Source organism: Myripristis murdjan, chromosome 15 (assembly GCF_902150065.1).
Source record: "Myripristis murdjan chromosome 15, fMyrMur1.1, whole genome shotgun sequence".
NCBI classification, from domain to species: Eukaryota; Metazoa; Chordata; class Actinopteri; order Holocentriformes; family Holocentridae; genus Myripristis; species Myripristis murdjan.
In genome coordinates, this window is record NC_043994.1 from 25,025,383 (window position 1) to 25,042,074 (window position 16,692).

Genomic DNA, 16,692 nt, shown 5'->3' on the forward strand with positions numbered 1-16,692 from the left:
GTGTGACAATTTGCAGCTAAGGTGTGAAGACTTTCATAATTCATAATTTTGTCATAATAACTGAATATTTATTTACTTTTCTGGAGCATGTACTGCCTAATGAGTAACAGACGGGGGTTGTAAAAATTACTTTGTGAAGTGATGTAAAATGTCGTGAGATGGAGCATAGGTATGGAGGAGTAACATGCATGATGCATGACTGATCTCATGAAACCCGGTCCTGGTTACAAAACAAAATAAATCATGAAAGTCGGATTCCATGACTGCACCAATAAGCATCCACGTCCCATGAGGTTGGGTAGGAGCAGCACGAGTCACCAACGTGCCCCTTAAGGCCACAGCGCCCTTTCTATGCTCCTTTGTGTGGAGTGAACCAGCAGGATACAAGGTGGCTTAACATACATACCTCAATTAAAGTGGCATCCCGACTGCTATGAGAACCTTTCTGCAGACTAAACAGGTTCAGTTGACAGTGCAAATCCCAATCTCATTGCTGATGGATTTCTGGCTCTCTGGCATGATTAGGCCTCAGCCGCCCACAACCAGCCAAGCAGTCTACTTCTTGTAGGCTGAACCTTCCCTGCTGAAGTCCTTGTAGATAATCTGTGAGTGGAGCACTGTTATAGATTTGGCTTGGTTCACCAAGGGCCCAGAATAACACAAGCAAACGCTGAGATTAGTATCTAATTCTGTCCCTGGCAAGTGGATAGACATGCCTTCAGAGCCTCTGTGATTGGTGATAAGTGTGCGTGTGTGTGTGTGTGTGTGTGTTTGTGTGTGATTGTGTGCAGGTGCAGTTACTAAATAAGACATGAATGCAGCTAAAAGAGACACTGTTCTAGTCCACCTTGCTCCAGATTTATTTGCGCTGTTGTCATTCTGGTGTCCAGCTTGAGGGCCTATACTAATAATATTTGTCAGGACTGATCTTGCCAGGGTGATTGAAGCGTATCAGCTTATTTACACTCAAAGGTTATTAACAGATGTTCCTTGTCAGACGCTCACTCCCCATGGCCCCTATGCGTGTGTGTGGGAACTTTTCACTACATGTATAACAAGACCTGGCCAACATCCTGCAGTGACGGCCCCATTTTTAAAAAGAACTTTTTAAATAATTGAAGTTAAAGTAAGTTTTTTAAAATAAGTTTTCAAAGGCATTTTATGTAACATACACCCTGCAACTGTCCAGAAGCCGAGGAGGCTTGATCCTACACAGTTGGAGGCCACCATACCTCCACTGTCGGTTTCTCTAGACTCGATTAGCTTAAGAGCTAATCTCATCATCCCTGAGCCCTAATGCAATTAAATCTGATTCGCTCCCTCACTCGCTCCCATTCATCCCGAGGATTGTGCGTGGCTCATTGCATAAGAATGATTAGGTGCAGTTATCTCAAACATCAAAATATTTTCCCTCTTAGCTGTGACTTTTCCAATAGGCTATTATACTCGCAGGCTTACATTACGCTGCTGGAATAATAGGCTGCATAGCTGGTTTGATCACTCTGTGGTTCGGATACATTTGATGTGCCTTATCACTGAACCTTGCTCAAAGTCACACGGCATGCAGTCATACTTGCTGTAAAAATGACTTTGCATTATTTTCAGCCTGATATTAAGTGGGGTACCAACCATAATGTGGTAAAGTAGACATACAAGGATGTTAGGACGTGTTCCTTTGCTGGTATCATGACTCATTCCCCTTTAACAGGATTTCTCAGACCTTGTATACCTTATTGAAAATAAGCCACGTATATTTTGCCAGTCACCAGCAGCTGCAAAAACAGAATGTTAAACTGCAAGGCTTACTGATGCAACACAGAGCTTTCGTCCTTTTTTATCATAGACTTTGGTTCTGAACTTAACGAAGGCCCAATAAACCAGGGGGCTAAGCAGCTATGATCCCCGGCCCATTTCTCAAACACGATGAAAATCCCGCTTAACGATGGTAAACACACCGGTGACACTCAAAGTTATATAGGCCAGAAGATCAGAAGTTATTAACTGGCTTCATTTCTGACTGAGCAGCCTAAAGGTGAAAGGTTGCGTGTTAGAGTCTGCAGTCATCATAGCTGTCCTTCTCCTTGTTCCTCGAAAACCACAGAGAAGAAGGCTGTTGTGGTGTTTTACATTGAAATCTAAAAATGGTATGTTTCCTCAATCCATCATTATCAGCGGTATAAATAAATATTTACACTGTTGCACCAACATAAAAATAGCCCAAATTGTTAATTGTTTGTATTGTAATTTGTATTTCTGCCTTTGTCCTTCTTTCATGTTTGTGTCAATGACAAGGTTTTGCTTGAATAGAAGGAAGCTCGTTGTAAGGTTGACAGTGTAGTGGAGTATTTCAGGCCAGTTATCTGCACCAACAGGGCAAGGCCGCTTCCTGGGCTAGACAATTGAAGAACTGTTCTTGCATTGAGCAATGCACCTCTACGCTGACAAAGAAAAGACCTTGCAGTTGTAGCACTGATCAATCAAAACAGCCCCTCAATGCGAAGCCCTTTTCAGAAAGGCAAGGTTCCTTTTTTGTTTCCGTGACTTTGAATGATGTTAATGGAAGTATGTTTTATCCTCTCTCTCTCCCTGAGCGTCACATCATAATGCACACCGCTGTGAGAGATATTTTTTCAATGGTTTCAGTCAGCGCCCGTTTCATGCATTCAACGGTCCACTCGGGCTTACACAGGCTAACAAGTCTTAACAAACCCACTGATGCGTGGAGGAATGGATGACTTGGTGGTTGGTTGCTTTATGTGTTATGTGGAAAGAGCACTAAATGACCTGACTTGCAGAGTGTTGATTTGGGTGTCCTGTGCAGTGTGTGGCTGTGACCTCGCCCAGGGGGGCTTCTTCATGAAGAATGGAGAGTATCTGTGCACCCTGGACTACCAGCGCATGCACGGCACCCGCTGCAATGGCTGTGGGGACTTTGTGGAGGGGGAAGTGGTCACTGCCCTGGGCAAGACCTACCACCCTGCCTGTTTCGTCTGCACCATCTGCAAGTAAGGCACCGAGCCAAGCAACACCTCCCATGTCACATGATCTGCTAAACCCCAGTCCAGAATTGGGGAAATGGATCAATGCAAATTAAAAGTCTGGCATTAGCCCCAACAGGCAGAGCTTTCCTCTGTAGGTAGGGAGAAATCACCAGCCAGCATGATGCTGCATTCAATTCAATGGTCGACTGCATGCATTTGAGCTACAGTGTGGGAAAAACATGGATGCTTGCTAAGGCTAACATACTTGCAAATGTCACCAAACTGTTGAAAACAAATACATTTTATAAGTTTAATCAATTGTGGGTATGTGGGGTATGCTGATTACACTAAAAACATGCCACGCAGAAAATCAAAATCTGTTTAAATAAATAAAATATTAAAAAGACCATATTGTTTTAACCTTTGACAGTATGGGTAGTCATGTTGTTATGGTGTCAAGTCGTGAACTGGAGGTTGAGAAAGCCTCAAAAAATCACAAGTTCTGACTCATAATCAAATGCAGCATGAGATTAGGATGGGGTCTTAAAGTTGGTGTTATTGTAGAAATTCAAATAATCATTAGATGCATATATGATCATATTTTTTAAAATTTTATTTGATCAAGAGATTGAAACTTTTATTACATTTTCTTAAGTTCTGCCGTACTGACCCCCTTTAACTGCATTTATTTTGAAAAAAAAAAAAAAATCAGGACAAACTGTATTTTTATCTGGAGCCATCCAAAACCATGAAAACTGAGTAATATGGGACCTTTAAGCTGGTGGGTGGAGATGGATTGCAGGTTGGCTGGAAGATAAGGTTTGGAGAGAACAGCGTCAGAAGGGGGAGAGAGCAGAGAAGTATAACTTGTCTTTGGATGATTTTACTTTCACATGAACAGAAACTGCACTTGACAACAAGCCAGTCTCTCTGGTTGAATTCATACTTCAGCTCGGGTCCCAGTTGGAAGTGTAGCATGCAATGTGTCACCTCTGCATCATCTGACTGAATGGCCTTGTCAGCCAAACAGCTCTGACACACATCCACATCACTGGGCCCTGTCATCCCAGACCTCATCCATCAACCAACCTGCAAGCTGCAACCAGTAAACATTTTCCCACAGGGCTACAGTGTACATCCTGCTGGTGTCTGACTATGCTGTCTGATGTCCACCCCTCCCCCTCCTTGCCTCCCACCTGCAGACGGCCGTTCCCTGCTGGGGACAGGGTGACCTTCAATGGGAAGGACTGTCTGTGTCAGTATTGTGTCCAGCCCATGTCTCCAGGACCCAAGGACATCCTCGGCTCCAGCAGTACGTATGGTGTTTGCCCAATAAAGACATCCTTACTGACTGAACACAAAAGAAGCTATTCACTTTCACAAGATGGTATTTTCTCTAAGACCAGGGACTCCACTTGAAAAAGCTGAAAAATGTTGTCTGATAAACCCCAGGTAGGTCTTGAGTTCACTTTAGAAAGCCACAAAAAGTCTCAAAAAAGCATAGAAGGTAACTCTTATTTTTCAGCACGAGTAACTTGACTACACATCTTATCTATCTGCAGACCAACTGTCAGTTTAGCTGTGTTATTTGTGCTGTGAAGAATAATTTTCAGGCCTAGACCGTAGTCATCTTGCCCACACATATAAATTAGCATAAATTATACTGAACACTGACCGAAATCTTCCAATCTGACCAAGAAATTATCAAGATTTGGGAGAGCAGAAAATGGAGGATGCCCATAAGACAGTTTGTAGCTGGCATGCCTCACTTTCTAAGGATTACTCCTGTAACCCAGTTATGCTTGTGGTCTGAACGATGGAGGGGTGCGTCTCAGGGAGTTCCTCTGTCCCACTCCTCCTCTGCAAACCCCTGTAAGCCCAACGTCATGTCGGACCAGCCATATTCCTTTATGAATAACACAAAGACAGTCTAAATTATGCATGGCCATGCATTTCCTTTCCTCTAGAGCGGGGAATGTGCAGCCCTCAAACCCCCCTCCTCCTTCTCCATCTCCATCTCCTCCCTGATTCTTCCGCCTTCTCTTTCCTCTCTTCCTGATCATGTTCAAACTCTCTCACTCTCTCTCTCTCTCTCCCTTTCTCTCCCGTCCTGCCCCCCCACTGGTCTCTCTGTCGGCGGTTGAAGAGCTTTTAGACAAGGTCACCTATAAATAAGGCATGCCAATTCCCCTCACGTCATCAACTCAACCTCGTTATGCCCTACGTAGTTATCATGTTCTGTGGCTGCCGTGGACTCTGTTGCTCTCATCCTCTATTCATCAAAGAGGAGATGACGGAAAGATTGTTCGTTTAAAAACCGACCTCTTACATTTTTACAGCCTTAGGATCCTACTTGGAGATGGATGATGCTTTTAGAGCCACAGTAAAAGAGATATTGATGTTAGAGTGAGGCAGATGTCAGAAAATTGCCGGTTACCCTCTACCCCCATCTGGTGTCCGGGGTCAGAACTGACACTGTCTTTTTGTCTGCAACACATTTCAAGCGTTTGCCTCGATCTACTGATGCTTGCACAGCGCACACTTTGACAAAACCATGCAGTTAAGAGTGTTTGGGTTTCTCCCTGACATTCAAACCTCATGGTAATCCTGTTGCAAAGACAGCCCTACTTCATCTATTGAGCATCACTAAAATCAGACCCAGATGCTGAAACCTTCATACATGCAACATGCAGACTTGAATATTGTAATGTCCTTCTCTCGGGCCTGCAGTACTCATCCATTAGAAGTCTTAGCTTTGTCCTCAAACACCAGCAAATATGACCATATAACACCAGTTTTGAATCTTTGCAAATGTGCTAAATACTGGCCAACTTGTAATTATTGTAGACATTAATAGGTTCTCCCACTTGCTACTCTTATTTATCTTGTGCTATATTTTGCGCATCTTGTTCCGCATATTGCATTGTTTTGTGCACTCTGTCTATCTTTAACACATCGTCCTTTTACTGTAAAGTGTTTTCTGAGATCCATTTCGGCGATAATACACTTTAAATACATTTTTGACATACTTCACACTTGAAGCCAACCTTTAAACAAGCATCATTCCAGTGTTTAATTGTTGTGGAAATCTCTTATTTTCCTCTTCAGACTGGTTCCAATCCAGGACCTACACCGCTCTAAATCCTGCCGCTCTGTGCTTGTGTGCTTTCACAGACTGTGCGGGGTGTGGTCGAGATATTAAGAACGGACAGGCTCTCCTGGCGCTGGACAGGCAGTGGCACCTGGGTTGCTTTAAGTGCAAGGCCTGTGGCAAAGTGCTGACCGGGGAGTACATCAGCAAGTAAGCACTTCATAAAATATACACTGTAATTAGAGGCTACTCGGTCAAATCCATGCCTGCGTTAGGGTTACACACGCTATGATATTACACCGGTGTTTTGGTCAGCTTGTGCTCTCTTTCCTCAGGGATGGCGCCCCCTACTGTGAGAAGGACTATCAGATCCATTTTGGTGTCCAGTGTGAGGCGTGCCATCAGTTCATCACAGGGAAGGTGCTGGAGGTGAGCCAATCACTAGACACATTACATTTATCTATTGCAGTTCTCTGGTAGGGACAGATGCTCTTCTCTGTGCCCTCAGCTGTATGATTCAGTAAGATATTATATGTTTTTTAAAAGAAATAATCAAATATTACACCTGAACATCATATGATTCCTGCATAAGGTAAGTTTGTGCTCTGGTCAAACAGCACTTTGTTTCAGCTGTGGTTGTTTTTAAAGTGCTATATAAATAAAGCTGAGTTGAGTTGAGTTGAGAAACTTAAAGGAACTATTTTATTTACTTGAATGGTCAAAATCAAGGTCCTGTGTACTATATATGGTATGCTTTATGTTCATTTAAGAACTAAAATTGCATTTCCTTTTGAAAACAATAACAAAAATGTGAGTTTCAGGTTGATTTTAGAGTTTTATAGATTTTTTTTATTTTTTGAGGGGTGTTCTTACAGGGCAGGAGGCTCACAGTTAACACATTTTTAAGGTTTTACGTATGATTTCTGCTTTCAAACAGACACAGGATGTTGCATGCAGCAGAATTGTGAAATGTAGTTTGATAATCTCTGGTGTAATCTCCTGAGCATCAAGCCAAATAAACTCTGACATGAATCTATGTGACTAAAAGATTAATTCTTAGCAGATTTTTAGCTGTGTTTCCAACTCTGCCTATCCCAAATGCAAGCTTGTACACACACACACACACACACACATGCAAGCTTGTTTTGCCACAAATGATATAAATATTACATAAACACCTTAACGTGATCTGACATAAAGACTTAATCGTTTTTCATGAATGTCATCTAGCTGTTATGAAACCGTTATTTAGGTGTTATTAACGTGACATAAGCTGAGTTTATGTAAAACATCATTAACATTTCTGTCCTTGACCTACACCCCTCCCTCCCCTCGTTTTCCATTGCTGTGCCCCACAAGTGCCAGCAGTCTGTCGGGCAGACAGTGATCCAATCAGACACTGAGTTATGTGTCATTTAATGGTATGAAAATGTCAGTGCTAGCCAGCCAGGCTTACAGTAATCCAACACTAAGGCAGGCCTTTATGACAATAGGAAAAGGCCTTGGCGTCTCACCCCCGAGTTGTTGCCAATGGATCAGTGGAGCTAAAGCCATCCCAGTCTGTCTGATAGTCTAATCACTGACCCAAGACCCGGGTCAAATACCCGATGTGGTCGTAGCTGGGTTTGCATACTGCCTGGTCCTTGGGCAGCAAAATGTGAGGGGGTTATTAATGCAGGGGTTACGACCTGCAGTGGAAAGAGTGCTAGAAGCTGCCACTTAAATAGAGGTATTGTCACTTTGCTGATTTAAGTGGAACCAATTTAAGCAAAAGCAAAAAGTACCTGATTTAAAATGTACTTAGAGTAAATGTTACAGAATTACTTTGCAGAAACAATATCTTTGCATTGTGATCTTTTCCATGCAGGCCTCAAAGGATGAAAGTACAAAAAAAAAAAAAAAGAAACTACATTCTTTTACTTGGAAAGCTGGAAAATACAAAAAAGGGCACCAACAACAGCAACCTCTTCTCATTTCTGCTGGCTGACCTTCCACTGTGGAAACTTTCACAATTTGTCAATAATTGATGGTTTCTAATGTTTACAGTTGGCTGATCAAATCAGCACTTTGTAAGTAATGGCATTTAAAATGTAGCTATGTAGAATACTTAAACAAAAATGTACTTAATTAAAAGTAAAGTTACTGACTTTACAGGAATACTCAGTGACTGCAGATATCAGATGGATAGAGGGGCAGAGGATTTCTGTTTCATGCCGTTCTGTACAAACAGCACACTACATCAATTCAGGTTCAGGCCAAGTTTACCTTTATTATCCTCCAGAGGGAAATTCATTTGCCAGTGGATGTGTGAAGACTATTGTGTACGAGGTGCAGTGGGCTGCTTGTTGTAGTCATTCTGTAGACTCTTTGACACAGTAAAATGTGAAATGCAAATATTAGGCTGTGGCTCCGTATCTGTGAGTGGCCACTTGTCGGTTGAAATGCTAGAGAGGGTTATTATACAGTAGGTAGGACCTATTTGGCTATTTATCACCCCTGGTCAAAGTCCCAGTCCTAAAAGCCTTTATTTGATGGAGCACTCTGCATGCAAAGTGCCACATCAGTGTAGATGGTAATTCAAGTACTCTAGACCTCTCTTCATTTTCAGGGATAGCATTATGCAGGTTTGGAATATCTGAAGGCAGGTTGACTGTGTTAAATGCCTCGGTGTCATTGTGCTCATAGTTTTCAAATCCACAATCAAAACAAAGACGTGCCCAGTCTTTAACAGCTGCACAGTACAGCCTGACTTATGTTTTATAACAGTGAGCACATATACAATACGTGCAGAACATACTCTTCTCTCATGGAAGGAGATTGTGTTTGGTATGCACACAACAATTACACACAGGGACATTTGACAATACAAGCTGTCAAGGAACACATTATTTAACCTTGAGCTCTAATTTCCTCTTAAATGTCTCCTTAAGTAGCTTCAAACTTCAAACTTTCCATACTTTACGACAATAACACATGCATATTCTGTATCTTCTTGCTGCAGGGCTTCACATCACACTTGAGTGAAATATTCAAACCCACGATGTTGTTGTTTTATGGTCACTGGAAAACATCTACATGTTTTATGTATTATTTCATACACATTTCCCTGTAATTCAGCAGGACATATTTGGCATTTCAGATCTCCGCTAGAATGCAAAATAAAGTTCTGCGGGTTTGAACAAAACTTGGCTGCATGGCATGCATTTGTAACGACAAACCCACTCAAACTCCAGAGTTGGTTGGAGCAACAGAGGGGTTGAAACAAACCTGGGGAGGATCTTCAGGGGCGCAAATTCACCCCTCAGACCAGCGCAGACTCCAGTGCAACCAGTTTTGTTGTGTTGGCAAATGAGCAGCGTTTGTGTGGTGACTCTGGTGTGGAGCTGCCGTGCACAAGTCACATCAACCGTAGTTACTCATTATGAAGGAAGGGAGTTAATGAACCAAAACACAGGCTCTGATGTAACAATCACATGTGCTTTTGCGGCGAGGGCCTAAATAGAAACCTGACATGCATGTCCGATGAAAGACAGGTGGTTGAGCGCAGGTATGTCTCCGTTCTGCTTGTGTAACTGTGCCGCAGGCTGGTCTTTGCTCTCCAAGTCATGTGTTGCTTTTGTGTGCCGCGTCTTCCAGGCAGGGGATAAGCACTACCATCCTAGCTGTGCACGATGCAGCAGGTGCAACCAGATGTTCACAGAAGGTGAAGAGATGTACCTGCAAGGTGAGCGCAGCCGTCATCATCCGCGGATGAAAACGTTGTAGGCCTATCTCCACAGTTTTGGTGATTTTGTTTTGTTTGTTTGTTTTAACTTCAGTGGAGGATTTCATGCTCCTCCACAGACTGAAAGATTTTTCAAGTTCAAGCTCAAGTTCAAGTGTATTTATAGCCCTTAATCACTGTTTACAGTCTCAAAGGGCTTTAGAGGCCCACAATTCATAGAAGCAAAAAATGACAACCCCCCCTGACTTGAACCCTCATAGCGGGCAAGGAAAAAAATCCCCCAAAACCCCAAAAGCCAAAATGGGAAAAAATGGAATAAATCTCGAGAAGCATCATGATCCTTGGTTTTATAAAACCCACTGTACAAGCTGAAAAATATGTGGCTGTCAAGTTGAAAACAAAGGCCGAACATATAAATATGTACACACATTTAAACACCTCCATGCTGTATATGTTCAGACATATTCCCAAACTATAAATGAATATTATTATTTGTATTTTAGACATATTTTTTTTAACTTACATTGCAATCCTTAATTGTATTTAAAGAATAATAAGAAATGGGATATACTTTACTAGTATTAGTGCAAAATCCATTTAAATACATCCAGTATGTTAAAGTAAAACTGTCTATTATGGTCTGGTACTATATTTCCATATGTGGCATGTTTATAGTGGGGTCCTGGTATTTTAATTGTGTTTTCATATCAAAACTGTCACTTTCTTGCTCCTCAGGATCAACAGTGTGGCATCCCGGCTGCAAGAACACCACCAGAACAGAGGAGAGACACAGGGAGCGGGTAGGAATTTGGGCGTCACTGACTCCATTGTCCTTGACTTTTTGTCCTGACAAAAGACACCTTTCTGTCTGCGTCCCGTGATGACTTGTTACTGCACAGCAACTAGACATTCAGAATATGTGAGAGGGGCTTCTACATGGGCTGCTACCTATCCCTCGCTGCTCTTGCCATTGTCGAAATGAATTTCCCTGTTGGGAGTGACGTGGTGCGTGTGTATGTGTATAAATATTTGTTCATGTGCATACTTACATGTGGACGTGTTCGCCTTTATATATGTGTGAGCTGTGGGTCAGGCTGGAGAGGCTCAGTCCCTGTGTGTGATGTCCTGTGAACCCCCCTCTCCCTTCCTCCACAGCTATTGCCTCCGTCCCTCTTACTCCTCCAAAAAACAGAAAGGCAGGTACTGTATTCGCTATTGGCTATGAGATGGCATCATCCTGTGTTCCGCCATGTATATAGGACATGATGCACTGTATACTGCCATCTGCTGGAGACAGCCTGCAGTGCCTTCTCTGTGTGTGTCATACGCGGAGCCACTTGCCCATGTACATTTATGTCTTTAACACCCTTACCACGCTCATACCCGAGGTGCATGGGGACAAAGATGTGCACACATGTGGCGGACCAGACGCTAAATTACAGCCGTCTAATTTGCCTTTTCTGAATCCCCATTTACCCATAAGGCGAAAGGTCATTTGATTCAGCTGCATTCAAGACTGCTACCACCATCAAATTGCCCATCCATTTCCCATAAACAGGCATGACATTTCTAGGAACATAAAGTCACAGAGCAAAAAGCCCTCATTCACTTTGCAGCATTTGCAGATGAATGACACAGTCATGAAATTAACATGATAGCACACTTCAAGGTGCTTCACACAGCTTAAAAAAAAAAATGAAGACAGGGGTTGCAATTCCCTCTGATCACCTGTTAAAAGGCCAGTAGGGCCATTGCATTGTTTTTAGTGTTTTTTTGATCATGAATCCGAGGTGAAATGCAGATGCGAAGGGGCTGTGGATCATGGGAGACTGATTGCCTGGGGAGACGCGGTGCTGCCTTGCTCACTAACACCCACCTGTGTGTTTCTCCTCACAGCCTACGAGGTCGTCGTCCGAGAGTATTTGTTCCAGACCTGGTTCAAGCATACCTGGCTCACCGGGTCACACGATCTATGTAAGATCCATGTCACAGACGTATGCATCTAACTAGGCTGTAAAATGTGGATAATGTTAATTAGATTTCCAGCGTGTCATTTCTTTTGTGTTTTTACTTCCTAAATCAGACATCACCTTCCCTGTTCTCATAATAGCAGCAGTTGTATCACCCTCTAACAGTTGCATCCTGTTTAGTAACAGGATGTGTTTCTTCAGTAGTGATCTCCCCTTACTCTTGTCTGTGTGTGTGTGTGTGTGTGTATGTTTTTGTCTTTATTTGTCTCCATAGGCAAAAGTAGACAATGAGATCCTTGATTACAGAGACCTAGCTGCCATTCCTAAAGTCAAAGCCATTTATGACATTGAGCGTCCTGATCTCATTACCTATGAACCCATGTACACCACCTCCCTGGATGAGAGAGAGGAGAGACGAGAGAGTGTGGGAGAGGTAAACACGCAGACTGCATGCTTCTCCTCCTGCATGCATGCCATTGGTGCACTTAGGTTGCACAACACAATACAGCGTTCCTCAAATGACTCCTCTGTTTTTCCGTGGGCTGTTCAAGCTATTCTCTAACGCAGTAGTACGACCTGTGACTCATGTGCAAGCTCTAAGACAATAGCTAGCTCCCTGTGCAAGAAGGGAACAATCAGTATGCATACCTGAATGTATATAGTATTAACCCTAAGGAGGGTGAGCTCATGTTTTTGCTCGCTGTTGTTTACCCCTGAGGCGTATCTTGTTTCTCATTTCACTTGTCCCATTACGTACAGACACTCCACTTACAACCGGTCTGCATACACGCTAAAGGCATGCATTGAAAGTTTTAAGTGTGCTCTCTTTTTAACACTATTTCCCTACATCAAACTAGCGTAAAATTAGAGGTTAAAAATGGTTGTTTTTCTTTGCACAAAACCAGACTTTACATGCAGTCCTTGTTTTTTTTTTTTTCTATCAAGTTTCCAATGAAAATTCCACTCCACTTCTGATTGGTCTGCAGACTTGAGTGAGCCCATGATTAAAAATCAGGATCCACATTTTGGTAGCATTTCTCCGTATGTTTCTACAAGCGAGAACTTGTTCTTTAAAAGAATGCTTGAATATTTTGGGCAAAAAAACTTTTTCCGGCTTCCACAGACTGAGACAAGACATTTGATACCGTTTTCACCTCTGTACGTCCAGCTGTAGGGTTTATTTTTTCACTTTGACTGAGCCTGGCTAATGCCTCCCATAGACTTCAAGTCTTTATACTGCTACTTTACTTTTATTGTCAGACACAAGTCTGAAATTTGTCTTGCACCTTGGTAGCTCCATTTAACATGACACAAACATTTAACATGACATTTTACAAATGTAAAATGTCATGTTTATCTAAGCTAAGATAAACTGCGACCCACTGGAACCGAACCAGTTGATGTACAGAGCTGAAAACGGTTGTAGGTTGTTTGTTATCGCAGTCCAGGGGGTTAAACGGTAATTTCATTCCCACAAAACTGTAGTTTTTATGCAGCACTGAATTTCTGTGTCCCTCCCAGCTCCACACTGCCAGGAGGGAGCGTTCTCCCTTGCCAGACGACAAGGTAAGATATGTCACCTTCTAGCAATGATGATAAATGACCTGAAATTACAGAGAACAGGACAGAGGTGTGCAGTGTAAAGAAAGGAGAGCATCTGCCTGGTAGAGGACGGTTTGCAAAGATGTGGAAGGTCAGGCAGATTTAGGTAATGCTTGTTAACACTGCAAAGTGACACTAAGATATCTAGATTTTTGTACACTCTAAAAATCCATATCTCTATCTATAGAATATCTATGCATCATTATCTATGTCATTGCTGTCGGTAAAGAAATCTCTCCAATGAAAACACAGCTTAAACATAGACTTGCTTTTTCTTCTTCCAGCCCTCAAGAAACATGTCACCTACCCCATCTGGCGAAGTGAGCATTTGATTTTGTCAGATTCACAGCACTGATCAACAATATCTAGCTTTAGCATCATAAACTCTGTGAATGTGTGTAATAAACCGTGTGTGTGTGTGTGTGTGTGTGTGTGTGTCAGGGCTCTTATGACAGGAGGGAACGCATCCTCCAAAGGTCGACCAGTCAGGGCTCCATAGGATCACCTGTTTATAATCGCCATGGCTACACCCCCACCTTGTCACGGTCACCGCAGCATTTTCACAGGCCAGGTGAGTGCTGCCGGCCATACTGGCAGAGATATGAGTGTGTTTGTGTGCGTATGTGTGTGTGTGTGTGTGTGTGTGTGTGTGAGAGCGAGCGTGTGTCAGTGTATCTCCCAGAATTTTATTCTTGGCAGAGTGGAGGAGCCTCCGAAGCAGCAGTAAGACCATGGGACATTACAGTGCTCTGTTGAAATGAATTTGTTTCAGGTGGGTTGGCAGCTCCTTAAAAAAACCTCTTCAACTCTGCCGGTCCCATCAGCAGGTTCGTCATTACCGATGCAAGCAGCGCGGCCGAGCCTTCTTCAAACCCGCAGAAGTTTATTTGAAATTCTAGCGGAGTTCCCAAGGTTTCCCACGATGCCAAACATGTCCTGATGAATTACAGGGAAATGTGTGTAAAAATGATGCACACAAACGTCTAGAGCATCAATGAAGCACGCAAACCAGCAGATCCAGAATGCATTATGTGACATGATTGGGCCAGATGCAGCAACGTTGTTTTACATTTCTCTTATTTTGCTGTTATGAGAAAAAAAAAATAAGACAAGTGAACTCCAGATTCACCAAACTTTCTGAACCATCCACATCTGCTCTTACCCAGGCGTGCCGGATGATGAATCCTACCTGTTAGTGAACTTGGAGGCGTGTGTCTGAGCGTTTGGTATTTGCATAATAACAAATATATCATAAACACTGTTGTTTTGTGAGTAAAATACTCTGGCAGATGCCCAAGAGTGGGAGAGAGTTTCAACCGCTGACCTCAGAGTTGATGGTGGTTGTGTAGTTTTTGCTGAGTCATGCTGCAAGTCAAGTTTCCCTTCTTGGGACAATGAAGGTCTGACCCGAACTTAACTGAAGTGCATAACAGGAAAGTCAGTAAGTCAACAGTGGCGAAAAAAGCTGTGACTCTGTGAGTATCACCTCAGCAGAGGAATGAGGAGTTGCTGAAACAAAATCAAAGTGGTTCAATATGGAAACCAAAACTCCTCCACTGCCCAGGCAGAGCGCTCCACGGTGATCACTGCAGGAGGACACGACAGTTTCTGAAGCCCCGACACCGGCAGAAATGATGTTTTACTGTTAAAAAACACTCGAAATTCATTTATGCATAGAACTATTTTTAATATCTGTCGTAGTTTGCAGGCTTTTTGCTTCAATGAACATTGAAATGCCTGTATTCTATTGATTTATGGACTGTGACGATGAGAAAGACTTTTTTTTTTTTAATCTTAGTAGCAGTGCTCCACTTGTAAAATTTTTCTCTTACCTAAGGCAACAGCCAAATTGTGGATACGAGCGAAAATAATAAGAAGAAATTTGTTTGTACATCGTTTCCTGCATCTGGCCCAGTTTCTTACAATACGGGAAAAACTTGTAACTTTGAAGCTGCGTAAGAGAAAATTTAAGGGAAAGTCAGAGTTCAAGAGGTTAAAGGCAGCAAGGCCCAGCGGGTGTGAAAACTCTAGTGTGTGTGTGTGTGTGTGTGTGTGTGTGTGTGTGTGTGTGTGTGTGTGTGTGTGTACATGCAAAAAAAGCAAACAGATGATTTCATGGATTTTTCAAGGATCCATGACATCGTCCCAAGTCAGATGATAAATGAGAGTTGTTTACTTTGGCGAGATGTGCTGACTCAGCACAGTGACATCACTTCCTCATTTCCCTTCTCCCAGACCCTCAGTTGACTCACCTCAGTGCATTTGACTGGAGGTCTCTCACTTGTTTTCCTCACTCTGATCTACAGTATTAAAGGAGAATTTCACCAAAATTGACTTTGCGATTGTTATGTAGACACTTCCCTAAAAATGACAATGATTTTTCGGTGTGTGTGATGTTCTTGTTTTCTTTTATTCGTGAGTTCACAATATGGGAGAAGTGTCTACATTTGCTGCAATAACTTAAAGCTGCAATAACTGAAATTTGCAGAGGGCTGTTTAGACTCAAATTACTAAATAGTCTTCACTCAGCATCTTCTTTAATGCAGCTTTAAAGTCAATTTTGCACCTCACAATTCTCTCTGCTTTCCCTACCTGCTTTCCTTTTGAAAGGTATTGTGTGATTTTCAACAGTAGCTCTTGTAATCCTCTTCTTTTTCTTCCTCCTTACTGTTCATCTCCTCAAAAACTCCGTACCTCTCACTTTAAGTGTCTTTCAGTTCCTCTTTTCGGTATTTGATACCTGTATATCTTCCTTCCTTCCTTGCTTTTTTTTTTTTTTTTTTTTTTTTGTCCCTCACCTTCTCACCTTCTGTCTCCCTCCCACACCTCTCACCTCTGCTGCCTGGGTCTGGGGTGTTTTGTCCCCTGTGCCTCCCCCTCACTGCAGAGGCTCTGACAGGCATGCAGAAGCTCTGCTCCTCCCTGTGCAGTAACAGTGTGGGCTCCAGAAATAGTGACTCCCGCCCCACCTCCCCTTTCAGACACCACTTCCTCCCCCATAGCCAAGGTAAGGGCCCCACTTCACTCTCCTCCATTGGCCCCTCAAGGCAAGATGTCACCTCCATCGTCACCTCAGATGTCACCTCTCCCCGAAGTCATGTCACATCCGTCACTCTGGATCCATCTCCATCTCTCATTTGATGCAGACGCAAACTGGCATCATGTTGTCTGAGGAATGGTCAAACACATGTCCCGTCCATTAAACGGGACGTGCGGTCGAGCCCCTTAACACTCTTATTTAATCCAGAGTGTCGATCCCTCACTACCTTGCATGAGCGAGTTAACCCTTCACTGACCTGGCGCCTGCCTGTGCAGCTGAGGGGC

At 42.9% G+C, this 16,692-nt stretch overlaps 1 protein-coding gene across 5 annotated transcripts in view; it reads left to right on the top strand.

The window, feature by feature from the left end:
• The window catches only part of ablim1a (actin binding LIM protein 1a), a 35,046-nt gene that overhangs the window by 8,717 nt on the left and 9,637 nt on the right, over window positions 1-16,692 (top strand). For 3 of the 5 annotated variants that reach the window (XM_030069995.1, XM_030069996.1, XM_030069997.1), the window contains exons 3-13: window positions 2,822-3,005; window positions 4,184-4,293; window positions 6,156-6,282; window positions 6,408-6,501; window positions 9,709-9,796; window positions 10,532-10,596; window positions 11,693-11,770; window positions 12,041-12,199; window positions 13,288-13,332; window positions 13,653-13,688; window positions 13,810-13,939. In XM_030069995.1, coding sequence (XP_029925855.1) covers window positions 2,822-3,005; window positions 4,184-4,293; window positions 6,156-6,282; window positions 6,408-6,501; window positions 9,709-9,796; window positions 10,532-10,596; window positions 11,693-11,770; window positions 12,041-12,199; window positions 13,288-13,332; window positions 13,653-13,688; window positions 13,810-13,939 — 1,116 coding nt within the window. Of the gene's footprint in view, window positions 1-2,821; window positions 3,006-4,183; window positions 4,294-6,155; window positions 6,283-6,407; window positions 6,502-6,559; window positions 6,665-9,708; window positions 9,797-10,531; window positions 10,597-11,692; window positions 11,771-12,040; window positions 12,200-13,287; window positions 13,333-13,652; window positions 13,689-13,809; window positions 13,940-16,255; window positions 16,376-16,692 lie in introns of those variants that run through there. The other 2 variants (XM_030069999.1, XM_030069998.1) reach the window with 2 other exon arrangements.